Source organism: Coregonus clupeaformis, chromosome 20 (assembly GCF_020615455.1).
Source record: "Coregonus clupeaformis isolate EN_2021a chromosome 20, ASM2061545v1, whole genome shotgun sequence".
In the NCBI taxonomy this organism is placed as follows: Eukaryota; Metazoa; Chordata; class Actinopteri; order Salmoniformes; family Salmonidae; genus Coregonus; species Coregonus clupeaformis.
This window is the reverse complement of record NC_059211.1, coordinates 35,534,519-35,552,080: the sequence shown is the minus strand read 5'-3', so window position 1 is coordinate 35,552,080 and position 17,562 is coordinate 35,534,519. Positions and strand designations below refer to the sequence as shown.

Below are 17,562 nucleotides of genomic sequence, written 5' to 3'. Positions count from 1 at the left end.
TGGTTACTACATGATTCCATATGTGTTATTTCATAGTTTTGATGTCTTCACTATTATTCTACAATGTAGAAAATAGTTTCATAAAGAAAAACCCTTGAATGAGTAGGTGTTCTACTCTATACAGTGGGGAAAAAAAGTATTTAGTCAGCCACCAATTGTGCAAGTTCTCCCACTTAAAAAGATGAGAGAGGCCTGTAATTTTCATCATAGGTACACGTCAACTATGACAGACAAAATGAGAAAGAAAAAATCCAGAAAATCACATTGTAGGATTTTTAATGAATTTATTTGCAAATTATGGTGGAAAATAAGTATTTGGTCAATAACAAAAGTTTCTCAATACTTTGTTATATACCCTTCGTTGGCAATGACACAGGTCAAACAAGTCTGTAAGTCTTCATTAGGTTTTCACACACTGTTGCTGGTATTTTGGCCCATTCCTCCATGCAGATCTCCTCTAGAGCAGTGATGTTTTGGGGCTGTCGCTGGGCAACACGGACTTTCAACTCCCTCCAAAGATTTTCTATGGGGTTGAGATCTGGAGACTGGCTAGGCCACTCCAGGACCTTGAAATGCTTCTTATGAAGCCACTCCTTCGTTGCCCGGGCGGTGTGTTTGGGATCATTGTCATGCTGAAAGACCCAGCCACGTTTCATCTTCAATGCCCTTGCTGATGGAAGGAGGTTTTCACTCAAAATCTCACGATACATGGCCCCATTCATTCTTTCCTTTACACGGATCAGTCGTCCTGGTCCCTTTGCAGAAAAACAGCCCCAAAGCATGATGTTTCCACCCCCATGCTTCACAGTAGGTATGGTGTTCTTTGGATGCAACTCAGCATTCTTTGTCCTCCAAACACGACGAGTTGAGTTTTTACCAAAAAGTTATATTTTGGTTTCATCTGACCATATGACATTCTCCCAATCCTCTTCTGGATCATCCAAATGCACTCTAGCAAACTTCAGACGGCCTGGACATGTACTGGCTTAAGCAGGGGGACACGTCTGGCACTGCAGGATTTGAGTCCCTGGCGGCGTAGTGTGTTACTGATGGTAGGCTTTGTTACTTTGGTCCCAGCTCTCTGCAGGTCATTCACTAGGTCCCCCCGTGTGGTTCTGGGATTTTTGCTCACCATTCTTGTGATCATTTTGACCCCACGGGTGAGATCTTGCGTGGAGCCCCAGATCGAGGGAGATTATCAGTGATCTTGTATGTCTTCCATTTCCTAATAATTGCTCCCACAGTTGATTTCTTCAAACCAAGCTGCTTACCTATTGCAGATTCAGTCTTCCCAGCCTGGTGCAGGTCTACAATTTTGTTTCTGGTGTCCTTTGACAGCTCTTTGGTCTTGGCCATAGTGGAGTTTGGAGTGTGACTGTTTGAGGTTGTGGACAGGTGTCTTTTATACTGATAACAAGTTCAAACAGGTGCCATTAATACAGGTAACGAGTGGAGGGCAGAGGAGCCTCTTAAAGAAGAAGTTACAGGTCTGTGAGAGCCAGAAATCTTGCTTGTTTGTAGGTGACCAAATACTTATTTTCCACCATAATTTGCAAATAAATTCATTACAAATCCTACAATGTGATTTTCTGGATTTTTTTTTCTAATTTTGTCTGTCATAGTTGACGTGTACCTATGATGAAAATTACAGGCCTCTCTCATCTTTTTAAGTGGGAGAACTTGCACAATTGGTGGCTGACTAAATACTTTTTTTCCCCACTGTAGGTTGGGTATAATGTGTATATTTATGTTGTATATACAGGGCGCTTTTGTAAAAGACAACTAGGTCTCAATAGGTATTCCCTGTTAAAATAAAGGCTAAATAAAAACATATATGCAAGGTGCACTAAGGTGTTATTTTTATTTGTTATTTAACCTTTATTTAACTAGGCAAGTCAGTTAAGAATAAATTCTTATTTACAATGACCGGCCAAACCCGGACGACGCTGGGCCAATTGTGCACCGCCCTATGGGACTCCCAATCACGGCCGGTTGTGATACAGCCTGGAATCGAACCAAGGGGTCTGTAGTGACGCCTCAAGCACTGAGATGCAGTGTCTTAGACCGCTGCGCCACTCAGGAGCCCACAAGTCAGGCTGGTGTGTTATGATAAAATCACCAGAGTGATGTCTTTATTTGCATGCTGACTCAACATAACACACCAGCCTGACACCCAGTTCCTGTTCTTGTGTATGCATCAGACCTTAGCAACATTTAAGTCTGCCTAACTCAGCAGTGAAATCCCCAGTGCAGGCCGAGACATGCTGCTTTTCACACTACCATGACAGTAGGGGTAGGGAGTGGGACACTTAAATATCACAGCACAAGCACATCCTTCAGTCCGCAGTCAACACAGAGAGATCTGACACCCATGACTTATGGTAGAGCAAATGTTAATGTAAACAGAGGGTCTTGCCATTCAATAGTCTGATATACACCTGTACTGTAAGCCTAAACCCTGAAAGAGAGAAGGGTTCAAGCCTATAGGCAGTTGGCACACACTACAACTATCAGGATCATGGAGCTGAGCCCTCCAACAACAATGCTATGTCCCAAATGACATCCTATTTCCTATATAGTGCACTACTAAGCAGTGCACTATGTAGGGGAATAGGGTGTCATTTGGGACGCAGCCGTGGAGCCCTCCAACAACAATCTGATCTCCCACGGATGTTTACAATCTTCTGCTGCGTTGTTTTGGCCAACAAGCCTTTCTTCGGCTTCCTGTCGGCACCAGGGGGGAAGGACCGGACGCCATTTGCTGGGCCCCTGATTAAAATGGGGGCAGAAGAGGGCAGGGGATAGATGCTGCAGATACAGTGATATCTACCATACTCTACAGATACAGTGTTCTCTACTATACTCTACAGATACAGTGTTCTCTACTATACTAGAGTTACAGTGTTCTTTATTGTACTCTACAGATACAGTGTTCTCTCCTATACTCTACAGATACAGTGTTCTCTACTATACTACAGATACAGTGTTCTTTCTTGTACTCTACAGATACAGTGTTCTCTACTATACTCTACAGATACAGTGTTCTCTACTATACTCTACAGATACAGTGTTCTTTCTTGTACTCTACAGATACAGTGTTCTCTACTATACTCTACAGATACAGTGTTCTCTACTATACTCTACAGATACAGTGTTCTCTACTATACTCTACAGATACAGTGTTCTCTACTATACTCTACAGATACAGTGTTCTCTACTATACTCTACAGATACAGTGTTCTCTACTATACTCTACAGATACAGTGTTCTCTACTATACTCTACAGATACAGTGTTCTCTACTATACTACAGATACAGTGTTCTTTCTTGTACTCTACAGATACAGTGTTCTCTACTATACTCTACAGATACAGTGTTCTTTCTTGTACTCTACAGATACAGTGTTCTCTACTATACTCTACAGATACAGTGTTCTCTACTATACTCTACAGATACAGTGTTCTCTACTATACTCTACAGATACAGTGTTCTCTATTGTACTCTACAGATACACCATGGAAGGAGCAGCTCACAGGGAGAGGGGGCCTGTGTGCAGAGTGGTGAGAGACAGGAGAGCCATCCATCTTTACACAGATAACCCAAGCCTGGGTAGTGTTCAATCAATAGGCAAACAAAAATAAGAAAATGGAGTGAAACAGGGAGGTACTACCTATCCTGTAAAAAAATGCTTGTTTAAGTTTTTTAAACATTTTTCAACAGTGTGCTCTAATGACCATAACCCTGCCCTCTAATGCATAAATCACAAGAAAGGTCATGTAAGGTTCTCTGGTCTACTGTCTTTAATGACTCTGGGTCAAGAACAGCATTCAGACTGGTTGCCTGCAACCTAAGATCTGCATGGCTGACAACATCTAACTATTGTGTATTGTAATCTCCCCTACATTGAGCAACAACCTCCCACCACTACCTCCTCAGTTAATGCTGCTGTTATTCTTGGGATGAGTACAATTTGATAAGCGGAGGGGGGTCCACTATATTTTATTTTATTTTTCTTCGTTCTTTCATTCACACATTTCTCTCCAGCCCTGCTGCTCAGCAATGACAAAGTAAAAAAGAAATAATGCAGCTCTCCCCAGAAAGCATTTGAGTCTGCCCAGCTCACAGCCAGAGAGGTCTACCAGTAATTATAGCATCAATTATCTTGGTATGGAGCTGTTGAAAGTGAAAGCCAACCCACACCGTTATGTACTTTTTTAGAATGGCACACTGCCCATGGAACGATACTGATCGAGTTATCAACAGGAGGAGGTGACGATTTTTTTAATGTGCTCATCTGCTGAGGCCACTAAACTCAAAATGACACCAGTATTTTTGTTGACATCAATGTTTATGTTATGGTAAAAACAGTATGCTGGGAGCATGTTAGATATTTAGCAGTCTGACAGAGTTGTGCACTGTGGGTTACAGTTACTGTATAACAGTATATAAAGATGTGGATAGAGTGAGACTCTACAGTGTACAGCAGGGGTTATCAAAGTGGGGACTGCCGAGGTACTGCTGGGGGTCTGCGGCCAGATCAACAAAAAATATATATACACTACAGTTCAAAAGTTTTGGGTCACTTAGAAAACAGACGCCTCACAGGTCCTCAACTGGCAGCTTCATTAAATAGTACCCGCAAAACACCAGTCTCAACGTCAACAGTGAAGAGGCGACTCCGGAATGCTGACCTCCTAGGCTGAGTTGCAAAGAAAAAGCCATATCTCAGACTGGCCAATAAAAATAAAATATTAAAATGGGCAGTCTGAGATATGGCTTTTTCTTTGCAACTCTGCCTAGAAGGTCAGCATCCCGGAGTCGCCTCTTCACTGTTGGCTTTGAGACTGGTGTTTTGCGGGTACTATTTAATGAAGCTGCCAGTTGAGGACCTGTGAGGTGCCTGTTTCTCAAACTAGACACGCTAATGTATTTGTCCTCTTGCTCAGTTGTGCACCAGGGCCTCCCACTCCTCTTTCTATTCTGGTTAGAGCCAGTTTGCGCTGTTCTGTGGAGGGAGTAATACACAGCTTTGTACGAGATCTTCAGTTTCTTGGCAATTTCTCGTATGGAATAGCTTTCATTTCTCAGAACAAGAATAGTCTGATGAGTTTCAGAAGAAAGTTATTTGTTTTGGCCATTTTGAGCCTGTAATTGAACCCACAATTGCTGATGCTCCAGATACTCAACTAGTCTCAAGAAGGCCAGTTGTATTGCTTCTTTAATCAGCACAACAGTTTTCAGCTGTGCTAACATAATTGCAAAAGGGTTTTCTAATGATCAATTAGCCTTTTAAAATGATAAACTTGGATTAGCAAACACAACGTGCCATTGGAACACAGGACTGTTGGTTGCTGATAATGGGCCTCTGTACGCCTATGTAGATATTCCATAAAAAAATCAGCCGTTTCCAGCTACAATAGCCATTTACAACATTAACAATGTCTACACTGTATTTCTGATCAATTTGATGTTATTTTAATGGACAATTGTTTTTATTTTCTTTCGAAAACAAGGACATTTCTAAGTGACCCCAAACTTTTGAATGGTAGTGTATATATATTTTTTAAATATATAATAAAAAATGTGTATGAATATTTTTGGCCAAGGGATCCATGGAATAAGTTTAAAGGGTGTAATAAAATACAATACAACATAATATTATTCATCTACAATTGATGTTCTTAACCCTGGGCAACATGGGCCTTGGAGGCTCACAGGGATATTGGTTTCCATAGTGCTCCACCACTTATACATTTTTAAACTTAATACATCTTGTATTCCCAAAAAATGCACTGTAATTTAAAGCTAGAATCCTCAGTTGCTAAATTAATTTATGGTAGGGAATACCATGATGTACCCATTGATTCTTGAAGAATATAACTTATAAATGCCTCATGAGCAAAGTTAAACTGTCGTACCCCATCAGAACCCAAAATATAAGCTTGTTTTACTCCAATGTTTGTAAACAATGTAAATGTAAACAAACACTGTAAAGCAGGTATCATCAACTAGATTCAGCCGCGGGCCATTTTATTATTTTTGTGAATGGTCGGGGGCCGGAACATGATTACAAATAATTTGTAGACTGCACATTGACTGCAATTTGTATACGATCACAGACTGTATACCTCTCTATTATGCCTGTGAATACTTTGGAACAGATTTCCAAAATTAAAATCACTTAGAGCTGATTTGCTGGTGTTTTTATAGTCAACAATAAATATATTTTTATATATGTTTTTCAGTCAGAAATCTTGGGGGGCAAACAAAAATCACCCACGACCGCCAGTTGGGGGAACCCTGCTCTATAGCCTAAAAACATTGTTAAAACTATCATTTTGATATCATGGATAGTCAGTCCTTGCATCCATATCTCTGTCTATGAATTTGAGAGTGGTTACATTTCTCCAGGCCCTCAGCTTTTTACCCAAACAGAGGTATGTAGAATTACAGGAAATAAGCTTGAAAAATGCTAAATGTTGTCTTCGATGCCAAGAGGCGGGCCTTTAAAATGTTCCTTCCCAGGGCCCGAGACATGGTTTGTCCAGACATGCACTGCGGAAGTCATAGTAAAACTCCTGGTATGCTATTTCTATCTTACACGAGCTATGAAGGGGTCCCTAATGAATTTGCTACCACAAAAGGGGTCCCTGGGCCCCAAAAGGTTTTAGAACCCCTGGTCTACAGCACATGTGTTGATTTTTATAATACCAATTAATATTCTCTAGTAATTTTCACACTACTGAGCCAAGCAGAGCTGTACTGCACTGGCCTAGTTATGCATCCACCATAGTTGCTGGTACCATGCTGGATAGGACATATCTGAGCCTGCACAGTGCAGTTGAGGTTGGCATGATAGTGTGAAACAGTGATGGCTGGCCCAGGTGTGGGTGTTCTGGGCTGGCTCAGCCAGGTGAGTGACTGACCTCTGGTCAGGTGTGGATGTTCTGGGCTGGCTCAGCCAGGTGAGTGACTGACCTCTGGTCAGGTGTGTCCTCTGGTCCATCATATTATTTACAGTATATTGTTATACATTGTATTTTATATAGGTGGTTATATTATATACAGGTGACTGACCTCTGGAGGTGTGCCGTCTGACCCCTCAGGGCTGCTGCCCCTCAGGTTGATGATGTGGACCTCCTGCGGTAGACCCATTGTTCCACGGGAGGCACAGCCTGACAGGGCCGTGAAGCTCTTCAGTAGAGCCTGCACCGGGTGGCCTACGCCTACTGGCAGCAGCTCACACGGGCTACGAGACAACGGACCTGGGGGGAGAAAATACACATTTGATGAGTGGAATCCATTAAATGTTTTTTTCAAGAATCCAAGATCACCAGTGTGAAGCTAGAGAATCTTCATTCAAAAAATTAAAATAAATAAACATAAAGTAGTCCTCAAGAAAAAGCCAACAGCACAGAGGTAAGACGTTTTCCACACTGCAGCTACAGTCCAACAAACTGGAGAACACTTTATATGAAGGTTCTGTAAATCATTTATAGACTGTCCATAATTAGATTGAGTATAAATAGATAGTGTATGAATCAGCAATTATTTGATGAACAAGTTATGAATGATGAGGGCAAATAAAGAGTGTCAGCATGCAACCATAATGAGTGACATAATCATTATCTAAATTGGGTATAGCAAAATAAAACACTGTCTGCGCACAAAGCTCATTACTTCTCAAAGTAGGCCATTCTCTCCAGTCCACAGCCTACTAACACATCAGACTGGCCTCTCAACAAAGAGCAGCACCACGCTTTCTGACCCTCAACAGGCCACTAACACAAGACTGGCCTTGCCTCTGAACAAAGCAGTGTCTAGCTGACCCTCTACAGGATGTTATGGTGCCAGACGTATAATCAAGACGACCCAGAGAGACCTCCATTATAATCCCCTTTATGTCACTTTCACCTCTTTCTCTTTTCCATTAAATGTTCAGATCTGACCTTCCCTTAGTTCCCTAATCCCTACAGGGGGTGGACCACACTTCACACTTTAGTGCTCTTGTCTCTGGACTGCACATAATTAGCCGTTATGACTGTGGTCAGTTATAGAAGTTGCTATGGAGATGTGGCGCTGGAGGTGTTCCTGTGAGAAGCCTGTTAGATTGGCGAGAAGCCTACCAGATTGGTTTACAGTGTGTGTGTGTGTGTGAGTGAGTGTGTTACACTCCCACTGGTGCCCTGCAGCACAGAGAGACTGGTGACCTTGGACTTGGAGGACAACAAGAACGGATGGACTATAACAGGGATCAAGCAGTTGAACATAACGAGCACAACTTGTTAACAAAACTTCCTCGAAGGGCTGTCCTAACAAGGTCATATTATGGAGGTTGTGGGATTCCTTTTTCTCTCTCTGGATCAGAATCTCACTTTTTGTATCTTTTCATTTCTCTCCACACTGATTAGCCTAATAGGTGGTGCAGGTAACATTGTGAGGTCCTGGATGTTACTCAAAACTGAAGATAATGCTATAGGTAGCTAAAGTCAATCATAACTAATTATAATAAATAGGCTACAACTAAACACTGCCGATTTTGCAGGTTTTCCTACTTACAAAGCATGTAGAGGTCTGTATTTCTTATCATAGGTACACGTCAACTGTGAGAGACGGAATCTAAAACAAAAATCCAGAAAATCACATTGTATGATTTTTAAGTAATTAATTTGCATTTTATTGCATGACATAAGTATTTGATCACCTACCAACCAGTAAGAATTCCGGCTCTCACAGACCTGTTAGTTTTTCTTTAAGAAGCCCTCCTGTTCTCCACTCATTACCTGTATTAACTGCACCTGTTTGAACTCGTTACCTGTATAAAAGACACCTGTCCACACACTCAATCAAACAGACTCCAACCTCTCCACAATGGCCAAGACCAGAGAGCTGTGTAAGGACATGAGGGATAAAATTGTAGACCTGCACAAGGCTGGGATGGGCTACAGGACAATAGGCAAGCAGCTTGGTGAGAAGGCAACAACTGTTGGCGCAATTATTAGAAAATGGAAGAAGTTCAAGATGACGGTCAATCACCCTCGGTCTGGGGCTCCATGTAAGATCTCACCTCGTGGGGCATCAATGATCATGAGGAAGGTGAGGGATCAGCCCTGGTCAATGACCTGAAGAGAGCTGGGACCACAGTTTCAAAGAAAACCATTAGTAACACACTACGCCGTCATGGATTAAAATCCTGCAGCGCACGCAAGGTCCCCCTGCTCAAGCCAGCGCATGTCCAGGCCCGTCTGAAGTTTGCCAATGATCATCTGGATGATCCAGAGGAGGAATGGGAGAAGGTCATGTGGTCTGATGAGACAAAAATAGAGCTTTTTGGTCTAAACTCCACTCGCCGTGTTTGGAGGAAGAAGAAGGATTACAACCCCAAGAACACCATCCCAACCGTGAAGCATGGAGGTTGAAACATCATTCTTTGGGGATGCTTTTCTGCAAAGGGGACAGGACGACTGCACCGTATTGAGGGGAGGATGGATGGGGCCATGTATCGCGAGATCTTGGCCAACAACCTCCTTCCCTCAGTAAGAGCATTGAAGATGGGTCGTGGCTGGGTCTTCCAGCATGACAATGACCCGAAACACACAGCCAGGGCAACTAAGGAGTGGCTCCGTAAGAAGCATCTCAAGGTCCTGGAGTGGCCTAGCCAGTCTCCAGACCTGAACCCAATAGAACATCTTTGGAGGGAGCTGAAAGTCCGTATTGCCCAGCGACAGCCCCGAAACCTGAAGGATCTGGAGAAGGTCTGTATGGAAGAATGGGCCAAAATTCCTGCTGCAGTGTGTGCAAACCTGGTCAAGACCTACAGGAAACGTATGATCTCTGTAATTGCAAACAAAGGTTTCTGTACCAAATATTAAGTTCTGCTTTTCTGATGTATCAAATACTTATGTCATGCAATAAAATGCAAATTAATTACTTAAAAATCATACAATGTGATTTTCTGGATTTTTGTTTTAGATTCCGTCTCTCACAGTTGAAGTGTACCTATGATAAAAATTACAGACCTCTACATGCTTTGTAAGTAGGAAAACCTGCAAAATCGGCAGTGTATCAAATACTTGTTCTCCCCACTGTATAGTGCACTATATAAGTAGTATAAAAGTAGTGCACTATATAGGAAATAGGGTGCCATTTGGGACGCAGCCCAGTAGAGGACACTAAGGCCCAGTCTGTCTGGGAGGCCTGGTAGGGGGCTGGGGGGCCGGCTGGGTTTCTGTGTTTGGTCTGCTGGCCTGGAAAAGCACATTTGTCCCTCACCTACAGAGCAGGCTGCAGTGAGCGTCTGGAGCGCTTGGATTTAAACTCAGATCATACCATGCTTGTAAACTCATCAGCATGTCATCATGGTCACAATGGTAAGCTCATCAGCACATCAGCCAGCTAATCACATTGCTCTGTGGACCGCTCTTACATCAGGGCATAGCCTTAGCCATGTGCACAAGCAACGCATGCCACAAGCTTTCAGGTGGGCTACAACCTTACACTGCCACTATCTGACATGTCTCTACAGTGTTAACATTATTGTACATTAACATTAGTGATTTTACACACTTAAAACACACACAGCCCTGAGGTTTTGTGCAAGGCATTGGACAGGCCATTTCAATTAGAGAAACTGTGTCTCAGGGGACAAGTTGTGGCCAGACTTTCCTCCTGCAGGTCAGTCCCTACTCTCTACTCTGCTCCACAGCCTCACAGACATTCCTTGGGCCAACCAGTCAGCTCAGGCCCTGCTCACGTTTCAAACACTTCACGATAAACACGCTATGGTTGCCGATAGCGAACAGGGGGAAACATTTTGAAATAATTAAAAGAGAAAATGAAAGGCAGGGGAGATAACAACTTTAAAACTTCACCGTCTCTGACAAAAATACTGTACCTCTACAGTGGGTTGCTAGAGGAAGGTTTCTCTCTGAGAACAGACTGTTATTGTTTTGCAGTACTGTACACACACACACACTATACGTGTGATCCGTACAAAGCCTGAGACATGACATACCTTCCTATCTGCATGTTGCGAGGACAGAATTGCTTTACTATTGTCTTGTCTCTCCTGAGAGAGACCCTGAGAGCCTCTGACAGATGTCTTTCACCTATTCTCTCTTCCTACAGCTGCTGTCTCCTGGTGCTAGTGAATCCATTCCCCATACAGCCCATAGGAGCTCTACTTTGATGTGCTTGATGGGAACATACATTCAAAAACACAGTGACGGATGGCTGGAGTCAAGGGGAAAAAACAGCAAAACCTTAATGGCAAAACCTTGTTGTGGTGCATCTGTGTTCCAACCCCCCTCTCCTCCCCAAGGAGTACACGCCAGTCCCACTCTATCCAAAGTCATCACGCCTCACCCTTCAGTCCTAATCTCAGAGCACTCAAACTCAATTTTTTCCCCACACCACACATTGTGAAATAACAACCACCCCACCAGTCAGACAGACAAATAATTAGACCTTTTTGGAAGACGGCTAAGAGATTACGGTACTTGTTGGGCAGTGATGTTGTTTCTTTATTTAACTTCCTGGAAAAAAGGGCTATACAGAGACAATAAAAGTGTGTTGGAAAAAATTATCCAGAAGATTTGGACAGTAATGGAAGGAAACCAAACATTTGTTTTATAACCCTGAAACACAAATGGAGCTGTGGGTAATAAACAAAGTTTCCATCCCAAAGAATAATGGAATCGTCGGTATCTAGATAAAAATCATATCAGGACAAAATGGTTTTGGCCGAGATGGGATTGAGCAACAATAGGGCCATACTTTCCACCAAAACTAAAGCAGTTACACAAACTCAGACAACAACTCAGATTATTTGTGAATTATATATTCATTTATGGGCCTGCCATATTTACATTACAAGACATTTACAAGAGGGAACTTAGTTTATATATTCATACACAGGAACTTTAATAGACATCCAAAGTATTCACACCCCTTTTTCCACATTTCTGTTGTGTTACAGCCTGAATTTAAAATTGATTAAATTGAGATTTTGTGTCACTGGCTTGTTTTGGCAAGCCTAAATAAATTCAAGAGTAACAATTTGCTTAACAATTCACATAATACATTGCATGGACTCACTCTGTGTGCAATAATAGTGTCTAACATGATTTTTGAATGACTACCTCATCTCTGTACCCCACACACAATTATCTGTAAGGTCCCTCAGTCGAGCAGTGAATTTAATATAATATGCCATTTAGCAGACGCTTTTATCCAAAGCGAAATTTCAAACACAGATTCAACCACAAAGACCAGGGAGGTTTTCCAATGCTTCACAAAGAAAGGCACCTATTGTTAGATGAATAAAAATAAAAGTTATTAATCACTCTTTGGATGGTGTATCAATACTTCTAGTCACTACAAAGATAAAGACATTCTTCCTAATTCAGTTGCCGGAGAGGAAGGAAACCGCTCAGAGATTAAACAGTTACAGAGTTTAATGGCTGTGATAGGAGAAAACTGACAATGGATCAACAACATTGTAGTTACTAGTGAAAAGAAGGAAGCCTGACAAAAATAAGTCACTAAGGCACTAAAGTAAAAGTGCAAAAAAGGTGGCAAAGAAATTTACTTTATGTCCTGAATACAAAGTTTTGGGCCAAATCCAACACAACACATCACTGAGCACCACTCTACATATTTTCAAGCATGGTGGTGGCTGCATCATGTTATGGGTATGATTGTCATCGGCAAGAACTAGGGATTTTTTTAGGATAAAAAGAAACGGAATAGAGCTAAGCACAGGCAAAATCCTAGAGGAAAACCTGGCTCAGGCTGCTTTCTGACAGACACTAGTAGACAAATTCACCTTTCAGCAGGACAATAACCTAAAAACACAAGGCCAGATATACACTGGAGTTGTTTACCAAGACAACATTGAATGTTCCTGAGTGGCCAAGTTACAGTTTTGACTTAAATCATCTTGAAAATATATGGCTGTCTAGCAATGATCGACAACCAACTTGACAGAGCTTGAAGAATTTTAAAAATAAGTATTGTACAATCCATGTGTGCGAAGCTCTTATAGACTTACCCAGAAAGACTCACAGCTGTAATCGCTCCCAAAGGTGATTCTAACATGTATTGACTCAGGGGTGCGAATACTTATGTAAATTAGATATTTCTGTATTTCATTTTCAATACATTTGCTAACATTTCTAAAAACATGTTTTCACTTTGCCATTATGAGGTATTGTGTGTAGAAAAAATATATAATACATTTTGAATTGAGGTTGTAACACAACAAAATGTGGAATAAGTCAAGGGGTATGAATACTTTCTGAAGGCATTGTACTTATACAACAATCCTCTATTATAGCCATAATATCTGGTATTTTTCTGTGTAGCTGAAACCAACTGGAGTCTAATCCTGCACATCTGGTATGGTCATCACAGTCTGCAGCCTCCACGGAGATGGGGGGGAAAGAGGAGAAGAAAAAGACTTGCATCTGCTGGCCTTGCCACAGCTTTGTCTCTTCTGTCACCTTGTATGTCTGATCCCTCTCCCCTTGTCCATACCTCTCTCTCCCTCTCTCCACCGCCGCTCTTCCCCCCTCTCTCTCCCCCCTCTCTTTCTCTCCCCCCCCCTCGCTCTTCCTCCCTCTCTCCCCCTCTCGCTCTCCCCCCCTCCCTCTCTCTCTCTTCCCCCCCGCTCTCCCCCTCTCTCTCCTCTCCCCACCCTCTCTCTCTCCTCTCCCTCTCTCCCCCCCATCCCTCTCTCCTCTCCCTCTCTCCCCCCCTCTCGCTCTCCCCCCTCGCTCTCTTCCCCCTCTCTCTCCCCCTCCCTCTCCCCCTCCCTCTCTCCCCCCTCTCTCTCTTCCCCCCGCTCTTCCCCCCTCTCTCTCTTCCCCCCGCTCTTCCCCCTCCCTCTCTTCCCCCTCCCCCCGCTCTCCCCCCTCTCGCTCTCCCCCCCTCTCGCTCTTCCCCCTCTCTCTCTCTCTCTCTCTCCCCCCTCTCTCTCTCTCTCTCCCCCCTCTCTCTCTCTCTCTCCCCCTCTCTCTCTCCCTCTCTCTCTCTCCCCCTCTCTCTCTCCCCCCTCTCTCTCTCTCCTCGCTCTCCCTCTTCCCCCCTCTCGCTCTCCCCCCCTCTCTCTCCCCCCTCTCTGTGTTTCTTAACTACACAGCGGAGGGAGTACAGAGAGATCCTGTCCAGCAGCTGCTAGGCACTCTGGCCAGGCCAAGCCGGACGAACGCCCACAGGAGAGGAATGAGAGAAGCTGTTGTTCGCTCTGCATGAAAAACCAACCAAGCCTAGACAGCCCACCAGACACTTTACTAGACAGACTACACACACTGCAGAGCAGACACCACCAAGACCTAAGCCCAGCAGATCCAGTCATATCTGACAGTAACAAGTGATATTCCATCTGTGATGTCTACCTTAACAGAAAAATATTTATCCCCAATTTTGGTTGGGAGAATAAGGTCATGGTCAATTGTCAATTGTCTTCCCACGGGGGGCCAGTATCCAAAAATGTATGCACTCACTAACTGTAAGTCGCTCTGGATAAGAGCGTCTGCTAAATGACTAAAATGTAAAATGTAATGGTGGAAAATGAGGTCAAGGACCTGTGAATCGCAGCGTGAAGCCAATGTTGGTTGATCAAATTATGTTAAAAAAAGATGAGACAGACAGAGGACCCTGCAGGAGTGCAACGCGTGGGATAGAGCACACCTGTGTGAGTACAGACAGCCTGGTCTGGTCCTGCCTGGCCTGGACCCACAGACTCAACATCAATAACCTACTATCCTCACCACCAAGACCTAGTCACAGCCAGGAGCACCAAATAAAAATCATAATAAATGACAACAAAAACACAAAACTATGGAGGACAGTTTCTGTGTACTTCACCAGCTTGACATCAGATACAGTGAGGGGGAAAAGTATTTGATCCCCTGCTGATTTTGTACATTTGCCCACTGACAAAGAAATGATCAGTCTATAATTTTAATGGTAGGTTTATTTGAACAGTGAGAGACAGAATAACAACAACAAAATCCAGAAAAACGCATGTCAAAATGAAATAAATTGATTTGTATTTTAATGAGGGAAATAAGTATTTGACCCCCTCTCAAGCAGAAAGATTTCTGGCTCCCATGTGTCTTTTATACAGGTAACGAGCTGAGATTAGGAGCACACTCTTAAAGGGAGTGCTCCTAATCTCAGCTTGTTACCTGTATAAAAGACACCTGTCCACAGAAGCAATCAATCAATCAGATTCCAAACTCTCCACCATGGCCAAGACCAAAGAGCTCTCCAAGGATGTCAGCGACAAGATTGTAGACCTACACAAGCTGGAATGGGCTACAAGACCATCGCCAAGCAGCTTGGTGAGAAGGTGACAACAGTTGGTGCGATTATTCGCAAATGGAAGAAACACAAAATAACTGTCAATCTCCCTCGGCCTGGGGCTCCATGCAAAATCTCACCTCGTGGAGTTGCAATGATCATGAGAACGGTGAGGAATCAGCCCAGAACTACACGGGAGGATCTTGTCAATGATCTCAAGGCAGCTGGGACCATAGTCACCAAGAAAACATTTGGTAACACACTACGCCGTGAAGGACTGAAATCCTGCAGCGCCCGCAAGGTCCCCCTGCTCAAGAAAGCACATATACAGGCCCGTCTGAAGTTTGCCAATGAACATCTGAATGATTCAGAGGAGAACTAGTGAAAGTGTTGTGGTCAGATGAGACCAAAATCGAGCTCTTTGGCATCAACTCAACTCGCCGTGTTTGGAGGAGGAGGAATGCTGCCTATGACCCCAAGAACACCATCCCCACCGTCAAACATGGAGGTGGAAACATTATGCTTTGGGGGTGTTTTTCTGCTAAGGGGACAACTTCACCGCATCAAAGGGACGATGGACGGGGCCATGTACCGTCAAATCTTGGGTGAGAAACTCCTTCCCTCAGCCAGGGCATTGAAAATGGGTTGTGGATGGGTATTCCAGCATGACAATGACCCAAAACACACGGCCAAGGCAACAAAGGAGTGGCTCAAGAAGAAGCACATTAAGGTCCTGGAGTGGCCTAGCCAGTCTCCAGACCTTAATCCCATAGAAAATCTGTGGAGGGAACTGAAGGTTCGAGTTGCCAAACGTCAGCTTCGAAACCTTAATGACTTGGAGAAGATCTGCAAAGAGGAGTAGGACAAAATCCCTCCTGAGATGTGTGCAAACCTGGTGGCCAACTACAAGAAGCGTCTGACCTCTGTGATTGCCAACAAGGGTTTTGCCACCAAGTACTAAGTCATGTTTTGCAGAGAGGTCAAATACTTATTTACCTCATTAAAATGCAAATTAATTTATAACATTTTTGACATGCGTTTTTCTGGATTTTTTTGTTGTTATTCTGTCTCTCACTGTTCAAATAAACCTACCATTAAAATTATAGACTGATCAGGTCTTTGTCAGTGGGCAAACGTACAAAATCCCTCACTGTAGGTTTCTATAAAACTGACTGATCTAGAACGGTCTTGTTTCCCCAGGCTAGCATGCTAGAAAATAATGATTTGATAAACGTGTAATCAAAGTAACAGAAGGATGACATCTCAGTTCTATAAAGGATGAACTGTCAATGATGGTAGACATATTGTACAAGGTGTTTTAGCCACCGTTCTGCTGCTACCTCAACTTTCTGACTGGAAATGCTAGGCCTTTTTCTTTCACTCCCACATGCACCTGTTTAAAGAGAGCACAGACACACCAGACCACAACTTTTACAGCTATAAGCCATTAACCTACTTGTTCATATATACATCCTGTTAACCTGTTTTCATAACGGTATTGTTACGAACCCCGTGGCTTTACGCATCTAGGATGGATGGACAAGAGACCCGTAACATAATTCATGCAAATTAGAATCGTGACATGGAAACAGTGAAAACAAAAACTACACGACAACCATAAACTACCGTCAAACATAAAATGTTTATTTTTGAACACACGGTAAAGGTTTGGGAAAAAGGGCTGAGCAGGACCCAAGAAAGGAAACAATAGTGTAAAAAAAAACTAAACTGATCTTGCCTGCCTCAAGAACCGCTAAGCTACTGCTAATCATACAAAGATTACAGTGGGTTGTCCGCTCAGGTCTAACTAGTGTTTTTAGACAGTTTTCTTCCTACGGGTAATGTATGCCCAAGGGCAACTTGCTTAAATTCCCCTTTTCCCAGAAACACACATCATAGTTACCAAACAGAGTAACCAGCAAATGAGTGCGTACACAAAACACAGGACACCACAGTATCCATACTCACATACGGAAAATAGTCTCTCTCTACAAACACAACTGACTGGCTTTTAAACAATGGGAGGTGTAAGTGGGAAACCAGAAAAAGGTGGTGCAATACAGAGGAATGTCCACTGATAGGTCCACCTCAGCAATCAGCAGACCAACGGATGTTGGACAGGTGGGACACCCCCAACGACCACCAATCAGGAACATAAAGGACACCTGTGATTAGGGCAGAAGGAGAGGAAAAACACAAAAAGACACAGGATACCTGTATCCGTAACAGGTATTCTATCCTTTCCTATCAAATTTT

The 17,562-nt window shown here is 43.2% G+C and overlaps 1 protein-coding gene across 1 annotated transcript in view; it reads right to left on the bottom strand.

Moving 5' to 3' along the window:
* Positions 1-17,562, bottom strand: part of LOC121533923 (transforming growth factor beta receptor type 3-like) — a 161,596-nt gene that overhangs the window by 105,030 nt on the left and 39,004 nt on the right. The window contains exon 3 of the mRNA XM_041840285.1: positions 7,078-7,265. Coding sequence (XP_041696219.1) covers positions 7,078-7,265 — 188 coding nt within the window. The remainder of the gene's footprint in view (positions 1-7,077; positions 7,266-17,562) is intronic.